This window comes from Budorcas taxicolor, chromosome 4 (genome assembly GCF_023091745.1).
Source record: "Budorcas taxicolor isolate Tak-1 chromosome 4, Takin1.1, whole genome shotgun sequence".
In the NCBI taxonomy this organism is placed as follows: Eukaryota; Metazoa; Chordata; class Mammalia; order Artiodactyla; family Bovidae; genus Budorcas; species Budorcas taxicolor.
In genome coordinates this window covers 108,762,006-108,784,608 of record NC_068913.1, presented here as the reverse complement: position 1 = coordinate 108,784,608, position 22,603 = coordinate 108,762,006, and the positions used below count along the sequence as shown (strand labels likewise).

The following is a 22,603-nucleotide window of genomic DNA, read 5'->3' as shown; positions in this document are numbered from 1 at the left end:
TTACATGCATTTTATACCTTTTTCAATTGTGGAGCGTAAGTCTTCCAGTACTATGTTAAACAGACATGGTGAGAGTGGGCATTTTTGTCTTGTTCCTGATATTAGAGGAGAAGATTTCATTTCATTGAGTGTGATGTTCACCAGGCGTTTGTTATAAATGGCCTCTATTTTGTTGAGATATAGTCCCTCTATTCAATCTTGCTTAGAGTTTTCATCATGAACGGATGTTGAATTTTGTTATGTGCTTTTTTGCATCTATTGAGATGACCATGTTATCTCATGTCATTAACAAAATGACACCTTGTTAATGTGGTGTCTCATGTTGGTATATTTGTAGATACTGCGCCCTCCTTGCATCCCTGAAATAAATCTCACTTGATCATGATGTATGATTTTTTATGTATTATTGAATTCAGCTTGCTAATATTTAGTTGAGGATTTTTCTTCTATATTAATCATGGATAAGGGTTTGTAATTTTTATTTTATTTTTTGAAGTATTTTTATATGGGGTTTGTATCAGGGTATTGCTGACCTGGTAGAATGAATTAGAAAATGTTTCCTCTTTTTCAATTTTTGGGAATAGCTGGAGAAAGATGGGTATTAAGTGAAAGTCGCTCAGTCGTGTCTGACTCGTTGTGACTCCATGGAATTCTCCAGGCCAGAGTACTGGAGTGGGTAGCTTTTCCCTTCCCTGGGGGAATCTTCCCAACATCTTCCCCAGGCCTCCCACATTGCAGGCAGATTCTTTACCAGCTGAGTGACAAGGGAAGCCCAAGGTTACTGGAGTGGGTTGCCTATCCCTTCTCCATGGGATCTTCCTGACCTAGGAATCAAACTGGGGTCTCCTGCACTGCAGGTGGGTTCTTTATCAACTGAGCTATTGGGGAAGCCCTTTTCAACTTTTTGAAATTTGAAAAGTTTCCTACTTTTCAATTTTTTGGAATACCTGGAGGTATTAACTCTTCTTTAAATATTTGGTAGAATTTGTCTGTAAAGCCCTTTGGTCCCAGACTTCTGTTTGTTGGGAGATTTTATTACTCATTTAACATCATTAGTAGTAATTGCCCTATGAAGGCATCCTATTTCTTCCAGATTTAGGCTTGGAAAGCTATCTATTTCTAGCAATTTTCAATTCTTCTAGATTACCCACTTTGTTGGTGTATAACGGTTTGTATTATCCCCTTATAGTTATTTGCTTTTCAGTGATATCAGTTGAAACTTCTCTTTAATTTCTGATTTTATTCATTTAAGCCCTCTTTCTTTTTTTCATGATGAATCTGTCTAAAGGTCTATTAAGTTTATGTTTTCAAAGAACCAGCTTTTAATTTCATAGATCTCTTTTATTTACTCATTTATTAGGTCACCATGTCATTAGTTTCCACTCTGATCTTTATTATTTCCTTCCACTAACTTTGAGGATTTTTGCTGTTTAGTTTCGAAGTTGTGTCCAACACCTTTGCAACCTCATGGACAGTCATGCTCCTCTATCCATGTAATTCTCCTGGCAAGAATACGGGAGTGAGTTGCCATTTCCTTCTCCAGGGGCTCTTCTCAACCTAGGGATCGAACCAGGGATTCCTGCATTCAGTTCAGTTGCTCAGGTCGTGTCCGACTCTTTGTGACCCTATGGACTGCAACTCTCCAGGCTTCCCTGTCAATCACGAACTCCTGGAGCTTAGTCAAACTCACGTCCATCGAGTCAGTGATGCCATCCAATCATCTCATCCTCTGTCGACCCCTTCTCCTCCCACCTTCAATCTTTCCCAGCATTAGGGTCTTTTCCAATGACTGAGTGTCCTCACATGAGGTGGCCAAAGTATTGGAGCTTCAGCTTCAGCATCAGTCCTTTCAGAGAATATTCAGGACTGATTTCCTTTAGGATGCACTCGTTGGGTCTCCTTGCAGTCCAAGGGACTCTCAAGAATCTTCTCCAACACCACAGTCAAAAGCATCAGTTCTTCGGTGCTCAGCTTTCTTTATAGTCCAACTCTCACATCCATAAATTACCACTGGAACAACCATAGCTTTGCGTAGATGGGCTTTGTTGGCAAAGGAATGTCTCTGCTTTTTAATATGCTATCTAGGTTGGTTATGGCTTTTCTTCCAAGGAGTAAGCGTCTTTTAATTTCATGGCTGCAGTCACCATCTGCAGTGATTTTGGAGCCCTCAAAATGAAGTTCCTCACTGTTTCCATTGTTTCCTCATCTTTTTACCATAATGTGATGGGACCAGATGCCATGATCTTAGTTTTCTGAATGTTAGATTTAAGCCAGCTTTTTTCACTCTCCTGTTTCACTTTCATCCAGACAGAGGCTCTTTAGTTCTTCTTTGCTTTCTTTCATAATGGTGGTGTCATCTGCATATCTGAGATTATGGATATTTCTCTTGGCCATCTTGATTCCAGCTTGTGGTGCATCCTTGCAGTTTATTGTGATCCACCCCGTCAAAGGCTTTGGTGTAGTCAATAAAGCAGAAGCACAAGGCTTCCCTTGTAGCTCAGCTGGTAAAGAATCCACCTGCAATGGGGGAGACCTGGGTACAATCCCTGGGTTTGGAAGATGCCCTGGAGAAGGGAAAGACTAGCCACTCCAGTATTCTGGCCTGGAGAATTTCATGGACTCTACAGTCCAGGGGTTGCAACGAGTCGGACACAATTGAGCAACTTTCACTTTCACTTTCTTCACTGCTGCATTACAGGTGGATTCTTTATGACTGTGCCACCAGGGACGTCTGTCATTCTTTTTCTAACTCCTTTAGCTGTAAGTTAAGATTGCTTGGGATTTTTGTTTCTTGACATAGCCCTGTATTCTTTAACTGCTTTTGCTGTGTTCCATAGATTTTGTAAAGCTGTGTTTCTCTTTTCATATTTTATAAATTTCTTTTTTTTTTCAAGTTGATCCTTTGGTAGCATCCTTTTTAGTAGCATGTTGTCTAGTCTCCTTACATTTGTATTTTTTCCAGTGTTCTTCCTATAATTTATTTCTAGTTTAATACTGTGTAGTCAGGAAACATGTTTGAAATGATTTCTGTCTTCTTAATGTCTTTCATTATAGATGTTTTAAAAAGTCTAGTTTGTTTGATATGAGTATTGCTACCCCAGCTTTCTTTTCATTTCCATTTGCATGGGATATCTCTTTGTTTTCACTCCTTGTGTGTGTTTAGTTCCGTTCCGGATGTCTCGTAAGAGGCATATAGATTGGTGTTTGTTATTTTTTTTTTTTTTTTTGCTGTTGGTGGTTTTCTTGTCTCTTTTTTTGCTTGTTTTCTGCTTTTCAATCCATTGAGCCATCCTATGTCCTTTCACTGGAGCATTTAGTCCATTTACAGTTAAAGTGATTATTGATGAGTATATGAAAGTGAAAGTCACACAGTCATGTCTGACTCTTTGTGATCCCATAGACTATAGAGTCCATGGCATTCTCCAGGCCAGAATACTGGAGTGGGTAACCATTCCCTTCTCTAGGGGATCTTCCCAACCCAGATATTGAATCCAGGTCTTCCACATTGCAGGCGGATTCTTTACCAGCTGAGCCACCAGAGAAGCCCATTGAAGTATATAACTACTGCCATTTTGTTACTCATTTTCTGTTATTTTCTGAAAGGTATTTTCACTTCTCTATATATATGTGTATAGTTTTACATATATATATATGTGTTTATATACAATATAAATATATTTCAATATTTATATTGATAGCTGTTCAAGTTTAAACATTTTAAAGGTTCTACATATTTACTCCCTTTCGCACAAGTTTTGTCTTTTGGTATCGTGTTTTACATGTGTTTTCACATCCCTTAACTGATTATTTTAATTATAGTTGATTTTATAACTTTTGTCTTTCAAGCTTTATACCATCTTATTTGAGTGGTTGATACACTGTCTTTAATTTACCTCTATCAGGGAGATTTTTCATACATGTATTTTCTTATTTCTTGTTATGGTCTTTAGTTTTCACTTGAGGGCCATTTAACATTTCTTAGAAGGTTGGTCCAGTAGTGAGGAACTCAGTTTTTGTTTGCCTAGGAAACTCTTTTCTTCAAATCAATGCTAACCTTGCTGGGTAGAGTATCCTTGGTCATAGGGCTTTTATTCAGCACTTTATATAATGCCAGTCCCTTCTGGCCAGCAAATTTTATGCTGAAAAATCAACTGATAGCCTTATGGAGGTTTCTTTACATGTGACTCTTTGGTTTTGTCTTGTTGCCTTTGAGATTAAGTTTTGCTATTTTAATATTGATATGTCTCGGTGGGTATTGCTCTGTGTTACCTGGACCTGTATATCTAGCTCCTTTAGGTTAGGGAATGTTTCAGCCATTATGTCTTCAGGTACATTTTCTACCCCTTTCTCTCTTCACCTTCTGGTATTCCTATAATGTAAATGTTAATATAGTTTTTGTTGTTTCACGGTTCCCTTAAATTATCCTGATTTAATTATCTTTTTCTTTCATTCTGGTTGAGTGATTTTGATATCAACCTTGCAGATCACTTATGCACCCATTTACTAATGTGCTGTTGATTCCTTCTAGTGTATTTTTTATTTCAGGCATTGTGTTCTTCAGCTCTGATTTGTATTTCTTATTTTTTTCATCTTTTTTCAAGTTCTCACAGTGTTCCTCTATTCTATTCCTGAGCTCAATGACCATTTTTATAACCAGGGTTTGAGTTCTTTTTCGGGGTAAGTATTTATCTCTATGTCATCAAGTTTTCCTTTGGTTTTTCATCTTGTTCTCTCATTTGGGACATATTCCTTTGTCTTCTCATTTTGTTTGACTTTGTCTTTCAAATTAGGCAGAATCATTTCCTATCTCAGTCTTAAAGGCATGTCTTGTGTGGGAGACTCCTTATGTAGTCTACATGTGCCCAGTGCCTTTGGGCAAGATCTGGAACTGGCACAAGTCTGTGCTGAGGCTTTTTTCAGGGCCTGCTGGGGCCTCCACTTGTAGGGGTCAGAATTGGAGCCAGGGCTGGGTGGGGCTAGAGCTAGAGTCTGACGTAGGCTGAGGCCCTTTTGAGGGCACACTGTGAGGCCTTGCTTCAGTGAGCCATGAGCTGCTACTGGGGACTAGACCTAGGATTAGTCGTGGGCTGAGGCTTCTCCTGGATCACACTGAAGTAACCATTTTGGTGGGTGCAGAGCTGGAGCCAGAGAGATTGGAGCCATTACCTGATGAGAGCCACCAGGCTGTGCTCATGGCCACTACCTTGACTGGGAGTGTGACCAAAGAGGGAATGGCTGGGACTGGAGCCTGAGGAGAGCTGCTGCTTCTCCTGGGGGCAAGGGGTATTGGTGGCCAGTGCCTTAGTGGGATATGTGGCCAGAGCCAGAGAGGCTAGAGCTACAGTCCAGGCAGGCTATGGGGTGGGGCCCACTGGGGTGGTCTTGGCAAGCTGGCTATAGCACCAGGCACTTTTCATCTTGCTGTTTCTGCACAGGAACTGGGAGGAAGCAAGTCCGTGTGTACTCCCTTAAACAGGGACATTTAGGTTTCCAATAGCCCTTGGGCTCTCTCAGTTATAAGCCTCACCAGTTTCAAAACAAGCAAAAGCTTTCTGTCTTGCTAGTGCAGGGCCCCACGGCTGGGGTACCCAACATGGTGCTTGAACTCCTTGTTCCTTGGGGAAGATGCCCATCTTGGGATAACCTCCTCTCCTTCCAGGATGCTCAGTGGGTGTGTGGGTCCCAACTAGATTGCTTCTCTTCCTCTCCTACATGTTTGGTGTGGAATTATTTTTTTTTTTGTATTCACGGTTGTACAAAAGTTGTTCTACTTTAGTTCTCAAAGAGAGCACTTTCATATGTAGTTTTAGCTTTGGTATATTCATGAGATATACTCAGGGTCTTACTACTCTGCTGTCTTGAACTTGTCTTCTAAACATTTTAAATGTACACTTCAGTGACATTGTCAATAACACTGTGTGGAGCCATCATCAATATCCATCTCCAGAACTTTCCCACCTCAAACTGAGACTCTGTACCAATTAAATAACTTCTCATTCTTGGTTCCTAGTCACTTGTAACCACTATTCTACTTCATGTTGCTAGGTATCTGAATATCCTACATATATCTCTTTTTCTTTCAGTTTAGATAGGGGTTTGCCAATATTTTGAGTTTCTCGGGATACCATTTCTTAGTTTCATTGACTTCTTTTTCTACCAGTTGGCTGTTTTCTATTCTCTATTTTGCTTATCTACATTCCAGTATTTATTACTTTCTTATTTCTGCCATATTGGGGTTGATTTTTCTTCAATTTCTTGTTCAGATGTAAAGTGAGGGTGTTGGTTTTCAATCTTCTCTCTTTATAAATGCATGAGCACATGCTACTGAAAACTCACTTCTCAGTACTACTTTTGCAGCCACACATGCTGTGTCTTGTTTTCATCAGTCTCCAACCAGTTCCTAATTTCTCGCTTGAACCCCTGTAATCAATTTTTCACCTCAGTCCCAGAATTTATGTTTGGTTCTTATAGTTTTTATCTCTTTGTGATATTTTCATTTTGTTCATGTATCATTTTTTTTGTTGTCTATATGTTTTATAGATTATTCAATATCGTTAAAATGATGATATTGGATTTTTGCCAGGTGACTCATATCTACATTTCCTTAGGGATAGTTTCTTGAGATTTAGTTTGCTCCTTTAATTGGTCCATGATTTCCCTGTTTCACTGTATATCTTGTGAACTTTAGCTGAGATGTGGGCATTTAGAAAAACAGCTACTTCTTGCAATCAATTGATTGATTTTGAGAAGGGGAAGGTCTTCAGCAATAAGCTCTCCTAGAGATTCTGGGGATCTCCTAGCCTTGACTGTGGATGCAGCTTCTCTAATTGGTTTATGTACTTTCTCAGTTAAAGAGGTTTGCCCTTTTTTTTTTTTTTTTTCTGAAGCCTGTACAGACTTGCTCTACCTGGTGTTTGTCTGACATGCTACAATCTCTATATAGCTATAAAAAGTCAGAATGTTGCGATGTTTCTCAGTGGCCCCTACAAGGAATCCAAATTGCCACTCCCATCAGTGCTCTGAAACAAGTGAGACACCTAACTAACCTTCAGGCCACTCTCTGAAAAGCTACAAAATAGTCTACATTGTCCATTTTTCTTTTTCCTTCTTGAGGAAGAGATGGGAGTTGGGAATTTTTTCCTGATCTGAACACATGGTGGCAGAAACAGGAGGTAGCTATGAGAGGTAAAGTGTCATCAATTTGCGTAAACTCTTCACGTACTGTATCTCTTCTTGGCGTTGTGCTTGTCGGGAGTGCTGACACCTCTTATCTGACTTCTGTTATTTTTACAAAGGAAATTTGGCTGATATTTTCCCATCTCCATGGAGGAACAATGGCTTAGGGATTCGTATTCTGACATCATATCAATGTTCTTCTTGAGTAATTGTCATCATGAAATCATGCATCTTCTCGGGAAATTTTGTTGAGTTTTTTATACAAGCAATCACATCTCACTGGGGGAAAAAATGTACTGAACCAAAACTAGACCCTCCCTCACACTGTCCTCTTTTTCTGCAATACTCTGTGGAAGGCAGCCTTCACTTGAGCATTCCGTATACTGTAGACAAGAGGGTTCAGTAATGGGTTGAATAGACTGTAAAAGAGGAAAAGGATTTTCTTCTGTTCCTCTCGGTGGCTACTGTCAGGGGCCAAGTACACCATCATGGCTATGCCAAAGTAGAATCCAACCACACAGAGGTGGGAGGAGCAGGTAGAGAAGGCTTTCTTGCGGCCCTCCTTTGACTGGATCTTCAGGATTGCCCAGAGGATGTGCACGTAGGAGACCAGCATCAAGGAAAGGGGCCCAACTAAAACAAACACACCTTCAGCAAAGAGAAACATTTCATTGATCCAGATGTCACCACAGGTCACTTTGAGAACAGACTGAATCTCACAGAAGAAATGGTTCACCTTCTGGGGCCCACAGAAGGGCAGCCTTAGAAACAGACTTACTTGTACTATGGCCAGGCACAATCCACATGACCAGCAAGCGATGGCCAGGAACGTGCACACCCTCCAGTTCATGATGACCATGTACTGTAGGGGGTGGCAGATCGCCACAAACCTGTCATAGGACATCACCACCAAAATCAAACACTCCATAGAAGAAAAAATCAAGTTAAAAATCATCTGCAAAGTACATAAGACAAAGGAGATGCCTTTTTTGTGTTTCACTAGATTTGCCAGCAAATTGGGCAAATTGCTAGAAGCATAGGATATGTCAATGATGGCCAGATGAGACAGGAAGTAGTACATGGGGGTGTGCAGTCTAGGGTCGAGGCAGATGAGACCCAAGATCATGCCATTTGCCAGCAGGTTGAAGGTATATAACAGGGAGAAGATACCAAACAGGACCAATTCCATGTCTTCACTGAGCTGGAATCCTACCAGGATGAATTCTGCAATCCATGATTGATTGCCCTCCATTCCTAAAGACAGTCTGTCAAGGAGTGAAGTGTGATGGGAAGGTCACAGCTGGATAACAATGAAAATAGGAGTTATTTATCAGAAGGGAATGAAGAGGAAGCTGGTATGCTTATCCCTGCATTACTGAATTTTTTCCCTAAGTTTCTTCACTTTTTTGTTTTCTTTTTATTGTGAAGTAATCTAAAATTTCAGATAAGTATCAGGGACTATAAACTATACTAGTATATAGTATTTGCCAAAATGCTTTTTCATGGTTGCCTTATCATTTATTTTCTCTGTGTGCACATAGTGCTAATTTTCTGGAGACCACATAAGACTAATGGGAAACCATATTCACCTATTGGCAATTTACATCCAAACTCTTTGGAATTTTTTCTCTGTAACATGGATACTTGCTAATGTATTCTCAGTATAATTACCAAAAACAGGAGATGTAACATTAAGATAATTCACTACTCTAAATACAGGATTTCCTGCCCTGGTAGTCTAAGGTTCAAATTCAACATCACATATCCTATCATTTCCTCTAATTTTATATTCTTTGCATTTCTTGCCTTGACGGTGATATTTTTGAACAGTATGAGTTCTTGTTTTGTACAGTGTTTCTCAATGCATTTTTCCATTTATTGTCCATGCCCTAATTCAGATTAAACATTTTTTAACACAAAAAAGTGTCCTTCTTAATGCCCTCCATTAATACACAGATAATGATAATTTGTCCCAGTAACGTTGATGTTGATGTTGATCATTGGCTAAGGTGGTGCCTCCACGTTATTTCATTATAAAGTTTTTAATCCATAAAGTTTTAAGTACTTTCTTTCTTCTGGCTTAACAAGCTATCCTATACTTATCTTGTACATTTCCCACTTCAGCTTGGAATCGATTATTTCACTCAAAGTATGTCTTCTTGTATTGAAGAATCATTAAAAAATATCTGCTTATAATGGGTGTTTAATAATAGTTTTTTTATCATCACTTTTGCCACATTTCTGATATCCCCATGCAATAGGGATAAATATAATTTGGGACAGTATATAGATTGCTAAGTGGATAATGGATTCTTACCTTGACCTGTTTAATCTTAACACATTTACTAACTTCTTTTGGAGAACAAAATCTATTTTACTAAATTAACATTACATCATAAAGAATGATCTCAATCTTATACAGTAGTTTTTTTGGCAATGTAGATTTAGTATCTCAAATCATATTATCTTGCTAATCGGTTCTGATTTTCTTTGTTTTCAGGTAATTATAGTCTTCTGGAAATTTTAGACTTATAAATTAATGTTTCAATGATCTGGTTTACTTTGTGGGTAAAGAGGCATCTACGTCATATGAGATTCTAACATCAAGTTTTCTAAGTATCTTAGAGAAACATACAAATTCATAAAACATTGAAGAGAAAATACATATGTGAAATATATGTCCAAAGCTGATGATTGTTAGTAATTTCTATAAACAATTTTCCATTTCTCACTGTACCTATATTTTCACATATTTAAAATTATATGAACAATACTGTGTATCTGCTTCTTTCATTTAGAATAACATTATGTACATTTTTCATATCACTTATTTCTTTGCAATATACTTTAAACATCTGTATAATATTTTGTTGCATATGAACATTTTATTTACTATATCACCTTCTAACTAGGTTGTTTGGATTATAATGCTACAGTGACTAAATTTTATACATATATTTTTTATGTATATTTTCTTTTCTTATACTAATTTCCAGGACATGGAAACTCTTGGTCAAATCTATTCCTTCCTTCATTCCTTCCCTTCCATGCTTCCTTTTATTCTTTCTTTGTCCATACTAGCTATTTATCTATCTTTCTGTTTACATATCTAGTTTAAAATAGCCTAAATAAAGTTTCTTCTTTCCAATAGAGTCATTAAAATAATTGCAGCTCAGTAAACAAAGGATATGCCATTCTTTACTGGGACAACTCAGTAACTGAGCTAGGGAGCTTTAAAATATTCCTTTAGCTAGTGGATTGGCACTCATTCTATCCTATTTTGTGGTAGGACACATATTTCTATCAGAACAGTAATCTTGAGTCTAATAATTATCCATGTTAGATGATAGTGTAGGAAATAGTAAGAAATAACTATATTGTAAACTCTTACACTGTTTCGGCAAAGAGTTTACTATAACAGTTACCCGAATTCTGTCTTCCAGCATCAGTCATTACTCTATCAATACATTTATCTCTTAGGTTATAAGGTCCTTTTGCTTTTTTGGTCATGTCAGAGCCTTATTCAGAAGAAATATCTGTATATGAAGCCTGTAGCCAGGTTATTCTCAAAACAATAGAGTTGGTCTATTGGCTGAGAAGGACCACCACTCAACCACACTGGGAAGGGATGCCAAGAAAGCTGCTGAGGAATAGAAGACACCTGCCACAGCCCAGCACTCAGAAGCTCTAGGAGCTGGCGTGGGGGTAGTCATTACTATAATACATTTAGTAATATGATTACAATAATAAATAGTTATTAAATAAATATGTATATATACACATATATATGTAATTTTTATATACGCAGGAATTTGTAAAATATGTCCTATTAGATATTCTGAAAAATTATTTCTCAGTCGATTGTAAATTACAGATATGTACATAAACTATGATAGCAGGACTATTGTGCAACATTATTCATTTAAATAGAGAAGAAACAGTCAAAATTGTGAGCATGATGGCAGATTAACAGAACATAAATAACAAAAATCCTGGTGGTTCAGACAGTGAAGAATCTGCCTGTGATGCAGGAGACCTGGGTTTGAACCCTGGATTGGGCGATCCACTGGAGAAGGGAATGGCAACCCACTCCAGTATTCTTGTCTGGAGAATTCCATGGACAGAGGAGCCTGGTGGGCTACAGTCCATGGGGTCGCCAAGAGTCAGACACAAGTAAGTGACTAGCGCTTTCACTTTCCTTCACTTACAATGTAAAAATAGTATTACAGAAACTGAAAAAATCAGCTGTTAGCAGAGAAGCATGAAAAATCATTAAAAAAAACACAAAATTTCCCCATTTTTGAAGTGGAAATTTAAAAACCAAAGGTTCAAATTTGAAGGATGCCGTTTACAAACTCTGAGATTTAGACTTCAGTTTCTGGCAGGAGGAGAGACTACATGCCCTGCACCACATTCAGCCATTAAGAACAGCTAACCCTACTCTTGAGCAGAGCCAGCCTGCATTCAACTCTTCTCACTGAAGGAAACTCTAATATTTCATTTCAAGCAGAAAAGAAGTCAGCCCAGAAAGAAAGTTCACACTGTAAAAGGAAATAAAGAGCAGAGAAGGCAGTGCGTATGTCTGTAAGCTAAGCAGATATTGATGGTGGGAATACTGCTGGTGTTCTCTGGTACCTAGAATAAGACTGAACTAAATACACAACAGTAGCGCACATGCGGGGCACAGGCTGACAGAAGGTAAAAGGTTCTAATTTCCATGCGTTTTGACAGAAAAGTGTAACTACTGACTTTCATTAGCTTTTCTTTCTACTCAGTATTCATTACTTAATTGTACTGATAAATTTAGCCCATGAGCAATCCATATTTCCATTCAAAAATGTAAGGATTCTTCTTTAAAAAAATTGTATGGGATTAAAGCCTGTCACATGTCTTTACAAATCCACATGTTAAATCTACATGAGTAAGAAGATCAAGAAAACATTAACTCTGTGGAGGGACACAGGGAAAAGAAAAATGGAACAGAAGAATTAGACGTAGTTCTCTCTAGAAAAGCAACATATAAAATGGAAACGCCTGTCAAAATAATCCTCTTGGGAATTCTGGAATCTAATCAAAAGTTATAGCAACCACACACTTGCTTAATATGGAAAACAAACATGAAAATCATCCTGAGAGATCTGTAGCATTTTAACTTGCCCTGATCCCATCCCCTACTCCCTAGCTCAGGAGCAGTTCTAAGCAAGATAGTCTGCATTTCTGATCTACACTCACTACCGAAAGGGGCAGAATATACTTCATACTCACAGGGTTCTGGATGTTGGATTTGACCTGTCTGGTGACTCCTTGAAGGATGTAGTCAAAGAACTTCATTTATTTTAATTAACTCAAAACTCTCCCACTGCTGAGGTGGCTACGCAGAGGCAATTGCTGAAAACCTTTGAAGGCAAAACTATCAGCTGCTGCCACATGAGGCAAGTAATAAAAGTTGGGGTAAACTATAGACTAACATAACACCCTGAGTGGAAGAATTGGAAATAAGATGATTTGGTAAATAGATGACTTGAATAGCTCCCAGATACTGCTGAGAAACTAGAAGGCCACACACATGACCAGGGCTGGGAAAATGCTCAGAGGAATCTGAAAAGGTCTGGATGCCTTGCTTCTGTCTAAACTCCAGATTCTGCATAGGCAGGAAGCTGTCAGAGTTGTAAATGACCTGGATGAGAGGTGAAGGCAAGTCCCAACACACAAAGAGAGCCATTCATAAAAATATGAAAGGAGGTGGAAAATACTGATAGAGTTGCTGGATTATAGGCATATATATAGTTTTCAATATGCTTGCTTGCTCATTGGATTACCAGAGCCCGAAATGCGCTTATGAGATCTGATTCTCTATCAGGAGATTATGAAATAGAATGAAGAAACACAAAAAGTCATCATCACAAAGCAGAGGGAAGGTAGGATGAAAAATCAAATTAATTTTGAATAATTTTAATAAAACTCTCCAACTCAAAATGTGATTTAAAAAACAATATTCAAATACAAACCAGTTAGTGCTAAGGGTGTACGAGATAAACAATGAAACCTTATGTTCACCCAAGGTGAAACTGTATGTGGTGAACAATCTTACAAAGAATCTAATGTAAGCATGATGCATGGTTAACTATTCCAATAGATCAATGAAAGTCTTGCATTTATTAAAAGTTAATAAATTATAAGCAGGAAAGGAAATGGGGTGAAAAAATAGTCACTGCACATGAAAAAAGAATCTATGAGGCATTCAGGAAATAAGCACTGTCATTCATTCTTTAAAACTCAATAAAGAGGATAAAATACTGGACATTAAAAGGGAGAGTAATGCACTGAAAGATTGTATTTAATACCTGTGGCTGATCCATGCTAATGTTTGGCAGAAACCAACACAATACTCTAAAGCAATTATCCTACATTTAAAAATAAATAAATTTATATAAAAACAAATCTACCTAGATCTCAACACATATAGACAAGGGCTACCTTCTTCATCTGGATATTTCATTTTATTCATTTATTCCCTTCTAATTGTATTGAATTATAATTGACATGCAACACGTTATAAGTTTAAGGTGCACAGCATAACAATTTGACTTACGTAGCTTGTGATATGATGACCACGATAAGCAGAGTAAACATCCATCACCTCATATAGACAGAAAGGTATTTTTTTCTTGTGAGAATTTTGGGATTAGCTCTCTTATTCATGTTCACATAGAGTATACAGCTGTGTTAATTATATTCATCATGTACATTACATTCCTAGATGACTTACTTATTCTATAAGTTTGTACCATTGGATCACCTTCATCCAAGTCCCCCTCAACTATTCCTCACCTTCAGTCCTACAAATCTGATGTCTTTTTCTACGAGTTTGTTTTTTTTGTTATTTGAAGTAAAATTGAAATGTAACACTACATTAGTGCTGGGTGGACAATAGAGGGATACATTTTTGGAAATTTAACTCACAGGCATGATAAAGATTGAGACGTAAAACATAAACAAGATAAACTTTCCAGAGAGATAATAAGGGATGCGATTAAAAAAAAGCAATATTTGAAGAGATTTTACCAAAAATGTTCCAAATGGAACAAAGACTTAATTTCCAAACTGATAAAAATGCATTCTGAAAGAAAACAGTAAAGGTAAACGCTCCCATAAGGACTTGAAGACCTTCTAATAATTAAAGATAAAATAAATCTTTAGATCAAAAATTCTAGATTAAGATTGGTTAAAAATAAATTCTCAATAGATATCAATTAACAAATGCTTGCCTATCATTTTTCTTACAAAAAATAGTTGCCTAGGGCTGCCATAACAAATTAAAATCTTAGTTTTCTTTCATAAGTTTTACAATTTTTAATAAAAGCAATAGTTTCACTTGTCTCTTAAAATATTTTGTTGCACTATTGTCCCAAGATCAAAAGGAAATATCTAAAACATTAAAGATAAAAGTGTGTATATAGGATCAGCAATTTGACTAACAGTAAATTTCTTATCAGCAAGATCTGAAGACAATAAGGTATTATCTTTAATGTCTCAAGAGGCAGAGAAGCTGTCAATCAAGAATTTTATAACTGCAAGAACTCTCTTGAATGAATGAGAACAAAATGAAATTTTTTCACATGTAAATTATAAATGTTTAGAGCCTATAGCTATTTAGCATACCAATAAAGAAAATTCCCCATTATGGTAGAATTTAAATCAGAATGAAGCAATACATACAAATAATATCGAACAAAGTAATAAAATATAATCTTATATTTCATAACTAATTGGCTATGAAATAATTATTTTGATATTCAAAAAGGATAAAAGTGAAATTTGAAAATCATAAATGAAGGATAAGAGACTTTGAAAATAAAGAGTGCTAAATTCTTGAAGAGGCTCAAAATACTGAATGATACTGAATTTATTACCACATATCATGCATTTTGATGTTAGCACTTCAAGAAACCATCAATCAAAAAATGATAGAATTCATGATTTTAAAAATTATACTGCAAAAGCATTAAAGCATTATCAATCAAAAACGAAGGCAGAATGCAAGAGAAAAACAGAAAAAGAGAAAAAGATGGCTGATATTCAGAAAAAGCAAAATAAAAATAACTCTGTTAGTGCATTAAATGTAAATGAATTAAATTTCCATCAAGATAGAGATAGCCATATCAAATTAAAAACAGAAAATCCACATACAAACCTTTATAACAGTCACATTTAAACATAAATGCACAGAGACATACACACACTGAAAACCAAAAAAGATGATTGATGGTAAAATTATGAGAAAACATGTTTCATGCCAACAGTGACTGGTAATAGCAATACTGATATCAGACAAGGATAGAAGGATATAAATAAGATACTGTGTTGTCCTTAGTCACTCAGTCGTGTCCAACTTTTCACAACCCCATGGACTGTTGCCCGCCAGGCTCCTCTGTCCATGGGGATTCTCTAGGCAAGAATACAGGGGTGAGTTGCCATACCCTCCTCCAGGGAATCTTCCCAGCCCAAGGATCGAACCCAGGTCTCCTGCACTGCAGGAGGATTCTTTACTGTCTGAGCCACCAGGGAGGCCCATATAAGATACTACAAAGTGGTAATAAAATGAACAATTTGCCAAAAGAAGAAAATTCACTATAAATTCACTGTAAAATAACTCAGCAAATGTTACATAGAAGACAAGTTTTTTCATCTATTCAAACAAAAACATTACTTTTTCATTATTAACAGTAAAACTTTAAAAATTTTCCTTTAGAGTTAGGATACAATTTTAACATGCTCCCCTAAAACCACTTCTTTTAACGTTCACCTAAGAACTAGCCATCGATAAGGCAACAGGAAGAAAAAGAAGAGCTAGATTTAAAATGGAAAATAAAATATAATTACTGATAAAACTTGTGTATGTTAACAGAATCTCTATGAATAATCTATTATTAGAGGTGTATACACACACAAAAATAATCTGCATTCAAGGATGATGTACAAAGTGGGAGGACTTACATACCTTGTTTACAGAATGAGCATTTTGTAAAGATGGCAAAATTCTTCAAGCTGTTATTTTGGTTCAGTAAAGTCAAAATCAGAATCCAAGAAGATTTTTCATGTATAGAAACTGAGAATCTCATTATAAATTTGATGTGAAATCACAAAAGTTCAAGAAGAGACAAAGCAATCTTGAAGAAGAATGAAGTATCAATAAAATGAACCACTTTATGGAATATTGAGACCTACAAGGTTACAGTGACTTTATGCAGTCATTCAATGTTTTATCAGAACAAGAATAAACAAATACAAGAAATAGCATGGTTAACTCAGAAATTCAGAAATGTGTATACACACATGCACACACACACATATATTTGAACCATAATAAAGGCACCAGTGTTTTTAATAAATAATCAGTTGGCTAGCTATGTGGATAAAAACAAACCATGACTTCTACCAACACACTAAAAAAATCAGATGGGTTTTAGATCTAGGCATAAAATATTTTAAAAGCTTTGTAGAACACTAGTAACATAGTGAAAACCTCAGATGGAGAAAAAATTTCTGAAACAGAATTAAAACAGTATTAAAGAATAGATTGATAAAATTAAGAACCTAACTTGTGTTTATCCAGAGCGATCATTAAGAGAGTAAAAATGAAATCCACAGAGTGGAAGGAAATATTTACAACATGTATAACCAATATGGGCTTTCCAGGTTGTGCTAGTGGTAAAGAACCTACCTGCCAAGAGACGCAGGTTCAATCCCTGGTGTTAGGAAGATCCCTTGGAGATGGGAATAACAACCGACTCCAATACTCTTGCCTCAAGAATTCCATAGACAGAGATGCCCAGCAGGCTACAGTTCAAGGGTTTGCAAGGAGTCGGACAAGCCTGAGCAACTAACACATAACCAATACAGGGCTCATATTCAGAATACTTAAAGATTTTCTGCACATTTTTAATGAAAAGATAGATAACCCAGTTTAAACTGAGCAAAACACTTGAACAAACATTTCACATGAAAGAATATCTGAATAACCCCTGAGCACATTAAAAGATTAAGAGGTACTAACCTTCCTAGATCTCCAAAGAGAAAGAAATTAAAATGCAAAACACACTGATGGACAAAATTCAAAAGTTTGAAACTACAAGGACTTGGCAAGGATATGAAACAGGGATACATTACTACTGAGAACATAATACAGTGCTCCCGTTTTGGAAAAGTCAAGAAGAACTGACTCTATTTGAACATACGCATAACAATGGCTCATGGATTCTATCTTCAGATATGCCCCCCCCATAGATACATACAAATGTCATACACATATTTAGATTTATATATAAAGTTTACATATGAATATTCTTAAAATAATTATAATAACTTTTTTTCATACCTTCCAAAGGAAACATCTATCACTGCTTATAAGAGAAGATTGAAACAAGGACTTAACTCTTTGTTTCACTTTACAATCAATGTGACTACACAAATACTTATTGCAGAACTCCTATAATTAGTTTTAGAAATAAATGATTTAAGTTAATTATTTCTAACAGAATATTTGTATTGGAAAACTACCCAGTGAGAATAATTGGCCTATTTCTATATGCAAAATGTTTCTCTGGAAATAAAAAAATTGAGTCAAAGGAACAGTCCTTAAATACTCAATAAGGATTTCTGTAAAAGGTGCTCTGATTTTAAAATCTATGACCATCAATTAACACTGTTTAGTCTGTCCTTGTAATATAAATGAAATGGTATAAAGGAGGAACTTGAACTTGTGGTGCAATATATTCTGATAACAAAGCATTTTGTTGCTAAACAGTGTTCTAGAAATATCTTTAATATTTGTAAACATAAAATTCACCATGTCAATTTTCTCTCCATGTTCAAAATTACCAATGTTGGTGAATATTTTTCCCATTATGCATTAAATAAATATAAATATTGGTCCAGTTAAGAGAAACATTGTTTGGGATCCTCCAGAGACCAACCCCTGAGACAGTTATTCAACTATAAGTAGTTCTTAGGAAGTAATCCCAGAAAACACAGAAGATTAGCAAATGGGGAAAATTGAGAAAAGGTGGTCACTGAAGGTTGGATGACCAAGTAGATCAAAATGGTTGTAAATGAAGTTAGATCCCAATGGGAAAATCTTGGAGCCAGGGTAGAATATGTTTCTCAGTGTTAACCTACCTTTAGTTGGAAGGGAGCTGGGGTGTTTATACACCTACTAGTATCTGTTACTGGATAAGTGTCTTGAGGTGGGTGGACCAAGGATTGATATCAAGGCTCCTTTTCCCTGTTTAAGAAGCTTGTAAAGTGTCTCTGGTTCTCAGGAACCTGTCCAGGCAAACAAATAGAGGTGCTGGCATTGGGAAATCAGGCCAGTGTGCACTGAAGTGGGAGGGCACGGTGTTATGGACGGGGCACCCACAGCATCAGCTATAAAGTCCCTGTTCATCACCTCTGAAATCCAAAATTAGATGAACATACTTAGGCAGATGAACAGGTGTGATTTTCTGGTTCTAAATGAAGCGGGCAATTGCCAAACTTTTTGAAGAAATATTTTCTAATGATTTTTAAATCTTAGAGCAACACAGATATTTATCCATAGCTAAGTAAAAAGAAAGTTTAATTTTTTAATGTCAAAAGTTGACTTTACTTACACCTAATCTACTAGCATAATTTATCTATCTTGCACCTGAAGGAATTTGATGAAACTTCCCTATTTGGATAAAACATAATCTAGGGTATATTACTGAATATTAGCTCTGTTGTTCACCACAAATAAAAGAGAAAAATATTTAAGTGCATCGCTATGTATTGAGAATTATGTGGTAAATCTATGTAAATGAATTATTTTCTGGCACATTTACCACATGAAAAGTGCTCAGCATATTTTTAACAGGAAGGCACATTTAGGATGGGATGTAGGCTATATAATCTGTACATAGTTGTTTCAGGGACACTCGCCAAGGAATACAGTCATCCTTCAAAGCCTGAAACTACAGAAAAGTCCTATTTTTAATCATTGCTGTTAGAGTGAAACAAATAGATAATCAGACACTGATTTAAAAAATGAACCTTAAGTTAAAAATCAAATGGGCACCCATGGCTGATTCATGTTGATGGATGGCAAAATCCACCACAATATTATAGTGTAATCATCCTTCAATTAACATAAATTAATTAATTAAAAGGACACAAATGGGCGAATACAGCATATTTCAGGCATTGATTTACTAACTTCTTAGAGTGACAGGTCTCTGTGTTGTGTACCAGGCAGAATTAACCAGAGATTTCTCTACTGAATGCCTGTGGATGAGGCTCTCAAGCAGGCTGTCAGCCAGCTGGTAAAGTGACGTCAAGGCCCGCATCCATTTTCAGTGCATGTCTCTAACCCCCATGTTTTAGGTCCTAATGTTACAGCTAACCTTAGCATAAACATCACATGTTATAAATGTCAGCAAAGCATTAAGAGCTTACATGGTGGCTGATGGTTTACCTGTTAGTTCTGGTCTGTTCTCCTGTCCTGAGTTGTCCGCTGAGGGACTTAGTAACTGAGTTTATGAAGAATCCGCTCCTAAACAAATTCATGTATTTGCAGACAAATCTAATCTCCATTAGCCAGTGTAATTTTACAAGTAGTCATACCCTGGTAACACTGCCTGATTCTTTGGCTTCCAGACTTGTGCTCACGAATGTCTGTCTTTTTTCATCATCTCTCCAAGAAGCCCAGTTATCTCCTATTACTTTCTAAGTCCAGCTTTCAAGAGATTCAGTATATCTAAAATTCATTCTACAGTCCAGGCATGTTGTTATTGTAAGTTAAAAGAAAGTATTTGTCGCATTCTACATCATATAGTAATATGCCATTGAGGAGAGTCAGTTAATACATTTAAAATTCTATACAATTATATATATGCTTAGAAAGGTTCATTTAGTAAGAAAATAATAAAAAATAATAAACATATTGCAAGGTGATTATCAGAGGGCTATATCCTTATCTTCATAAGTCTTAGAACATCTCCCACCTTCCTTGGTGTCTACAGAGAGAGATCCGTGCTTTCTCTGATCCGCTGCAGAAGTGATACCCTTTGCTCCAATACCTCACACCTCAGTGGACTCTGACAACTTACAAACTCTCAGGGATACCTAGAATGCCCTTCCAGTAACTTCCTGTTAGCAAACCATCAGTTCTCCACTTTTACACAGCACAAGCCAGATTAGTATGAATATGAAGACTCTGTTAGCCACAGTATTATTAACTTGAATCCTAAGATTAGAATGTTGAAATATGGATGAAAATACCCAAATTACCGCAGCTTAGAGAAAGTCTGTGGGAGCCCTGTGTTTTCTGTAACATTATAAACACTGACAGGATTCTCCTGACTTTCTTTTTGCATTCAGTAAAATTTAAAAATGATATATTTTCATTATTTTAAAAAATTGACTTAAATGTGAAGAGACTAAAAGCAAAAACATTCACTGAAAATCTTCCAGGTACAAACACATTTCAAACTAAGACATTGGTTTTATAGTAGGGATATCTTGCCATATTTTTAACACCTAGAACGTTCCCCCAACATTTGATAAGTGACAATGGTAGTCGTTAACCTACTCCAGGAGATGCTGCAGGCTTTTCCTCAGATGAGGACAACCATCCCTGGAGAGAAATTCTGGAAAAGGAATCAGAGTAAGCTAAACAGGCTTCTGTACCCACTTTCCTGCTACAAAGGAAATAATGATGAGATCTTTATCAAGTAGCTATAGGATTCTATCCTGCCACTTACTAACATCTCCCTTGTGCTCAGAAGAAGGGGATGCTAGCTTTCCTCACTTCCCTGGCAGGAGGATGTTTCCAAGTGTAGTGTGAGAAGCTGGTCAGCAGAGGAAGAAATGGAAAGTAGTAAATGGCACACCCCCAGCTTCAGGATGCAACAGGGTCAGAGGTCTCTTACATCCCTTTCAGGTTGATACCACAACTCAGGGACATTGAGTTTCACCAGCCTCTTCCCATACGCATGACCAGGGAAGGGGTCTGATTAAGCAGAAAAAGAAGCCTATGTTTAGACAGCATGGGTATCAGATGTGACTCTGAGACCTCAGCACAGTTCAAGAAAGGGGTCTTCACAAAGGTGGCTTTTCCTTCTTCATAAACCTGATGATTTCTGCCAGCTTTCTGCCCTGCTCCTCTGTCAGTCATTAACCAGTATAAAAGTAATGATTTCTATTAACATAAAGAGGAGTCGTGGTACTCCTTCTGGTATTTTTCCCAAGCTGGGCTGGAAAACTCACAGAGATGGGGAGTGGCTGGAGTTAAGTCACCTGCTCCCGGAAGCAAGTGCAGTAGATGATGAGTGATCCCTTTTCTGCCCTGATGGAGAGGGCAGGACTCAGGGGTGCCCAGGATCTTCTGTATATGTGAGGGCTTTATGGTCTGATTAAATGAAAGCAACCCATTCCCCAGAGACATGCTTGTGGCGTCCAGGGAACAAATTACAAACCATATTCTCACCATTCTGTGTCTTTCCTCCTCCTCCTCTCTTGGGTCTCTTGCATTATTATCTGTGAGTGTGTGTGTGTGCACATGCGTGTGTGTGCACATGTGTGAACCTGCTTTTGCAGAGAAGTAAGAACTGAGGAAGAATGGCAAAGACGTCTGTGCTCAAGAGACTCTTGAAATAAAACTCTAAGTGATAAATTTCATTTCCTTAATTATGTCCCACAGTAGAATTCCCAAGGATATACGTGTATTATGTCTTTGATATTGAAATTGATCCTGTCTCCATATCCTACTTTTGGAAAGATGGATTCATGATGCAATAAATGTGATCTCCCATGGAGATTATTAATGTAGCCCCTCTAAAGACTGGATCTTTCTCAGGGAGTGAATTATCTCCATCTGCTGAAAAGTGTTAATATGTAATAATTATTAAAATTTTCCATTGCAAGTATTACTCACTGCTTGGAAAATGATGTAGACTGAATCTTATTGCCTAAATGCTTTCCTGCTCTACCCTACTCCTTCAGCATTTGTCCCATTTTGAAAACATTTTCCCCTAAATATACATCTTACATTTAGAGAGGCCATTGTCCCCTCTCTGTTGTAAGTGCAGTGTTGTAAGCATTGAGTTTAGATGATGCAAGGCTTTGCCTGCATCCACAGATCCCCAGAAAAACACACACACATGATGACTCCGTCCCTTAAATTCATGAGAATTCACATCGATTTGGCCTTTGAGGTTCCCAGAAATCCTACTGTATTTCCTAGTCTCTTCTCTCAGGTTTTTTTTTTTTTTCTTCTCTTTCAATAAATCTCCCATAAATCCTTCCATGCATAGTCTTAGCTACTGAACGAGAGTAACTGAGAAAATGGATGCAATCAGATGACAGTTTATACAATCCTAACACACACACTGACTAAGTTAATGAATTTGTG

At 37.0% G+C, this 22,603-nt stretch overlaps 1 protein-coding gene across 1 annotated transcript; it reads right to left on the bottom strand.

Moving 5' to 3' along the window:
* Window positions 1–7,495: 7,495 nt before the first annotated feature.
* LOC128046485 (olfactory receptor 2A2-like) lies at window positions 7,496–8,428 on the bottom strand. The gene is made up of 2 exons (XM_052638595.1): window positions 8,177–8,428; window positions 7,496–8,131 (listed from the first exon to the last, which is right to left on the bottom strand). The coding sequence occupies exons 1-2, from the start codon at window positions 8,426–8,428 to the stop codon at window positions 7,496–7,498; spliced, it is 888 nt and encodes a 295-aa protein (XP_052494555.1).
* Window positions 8,429–22,603: the final 14,175 nt, after the last annotated feature.

What these genes read in the sequence shown, in the direction of transcription:
- LOC128046485 (XM_052638595.1), bottom strand. Translation starts at nt 8,428, where the DNA reads ATGGAGGGCAATCAATCATGGATTGCAGAATTCATCCTGGTAGGATTC. An exon ending in CCAATTTGCTGGCAAATCTA is followed by an intron (nt 8,132 to 8,176) that starts GTGAAACACAAA and finishes TGTACTTTGCAG; the next exon opens with ATGATTTTTAACTTGATTTT.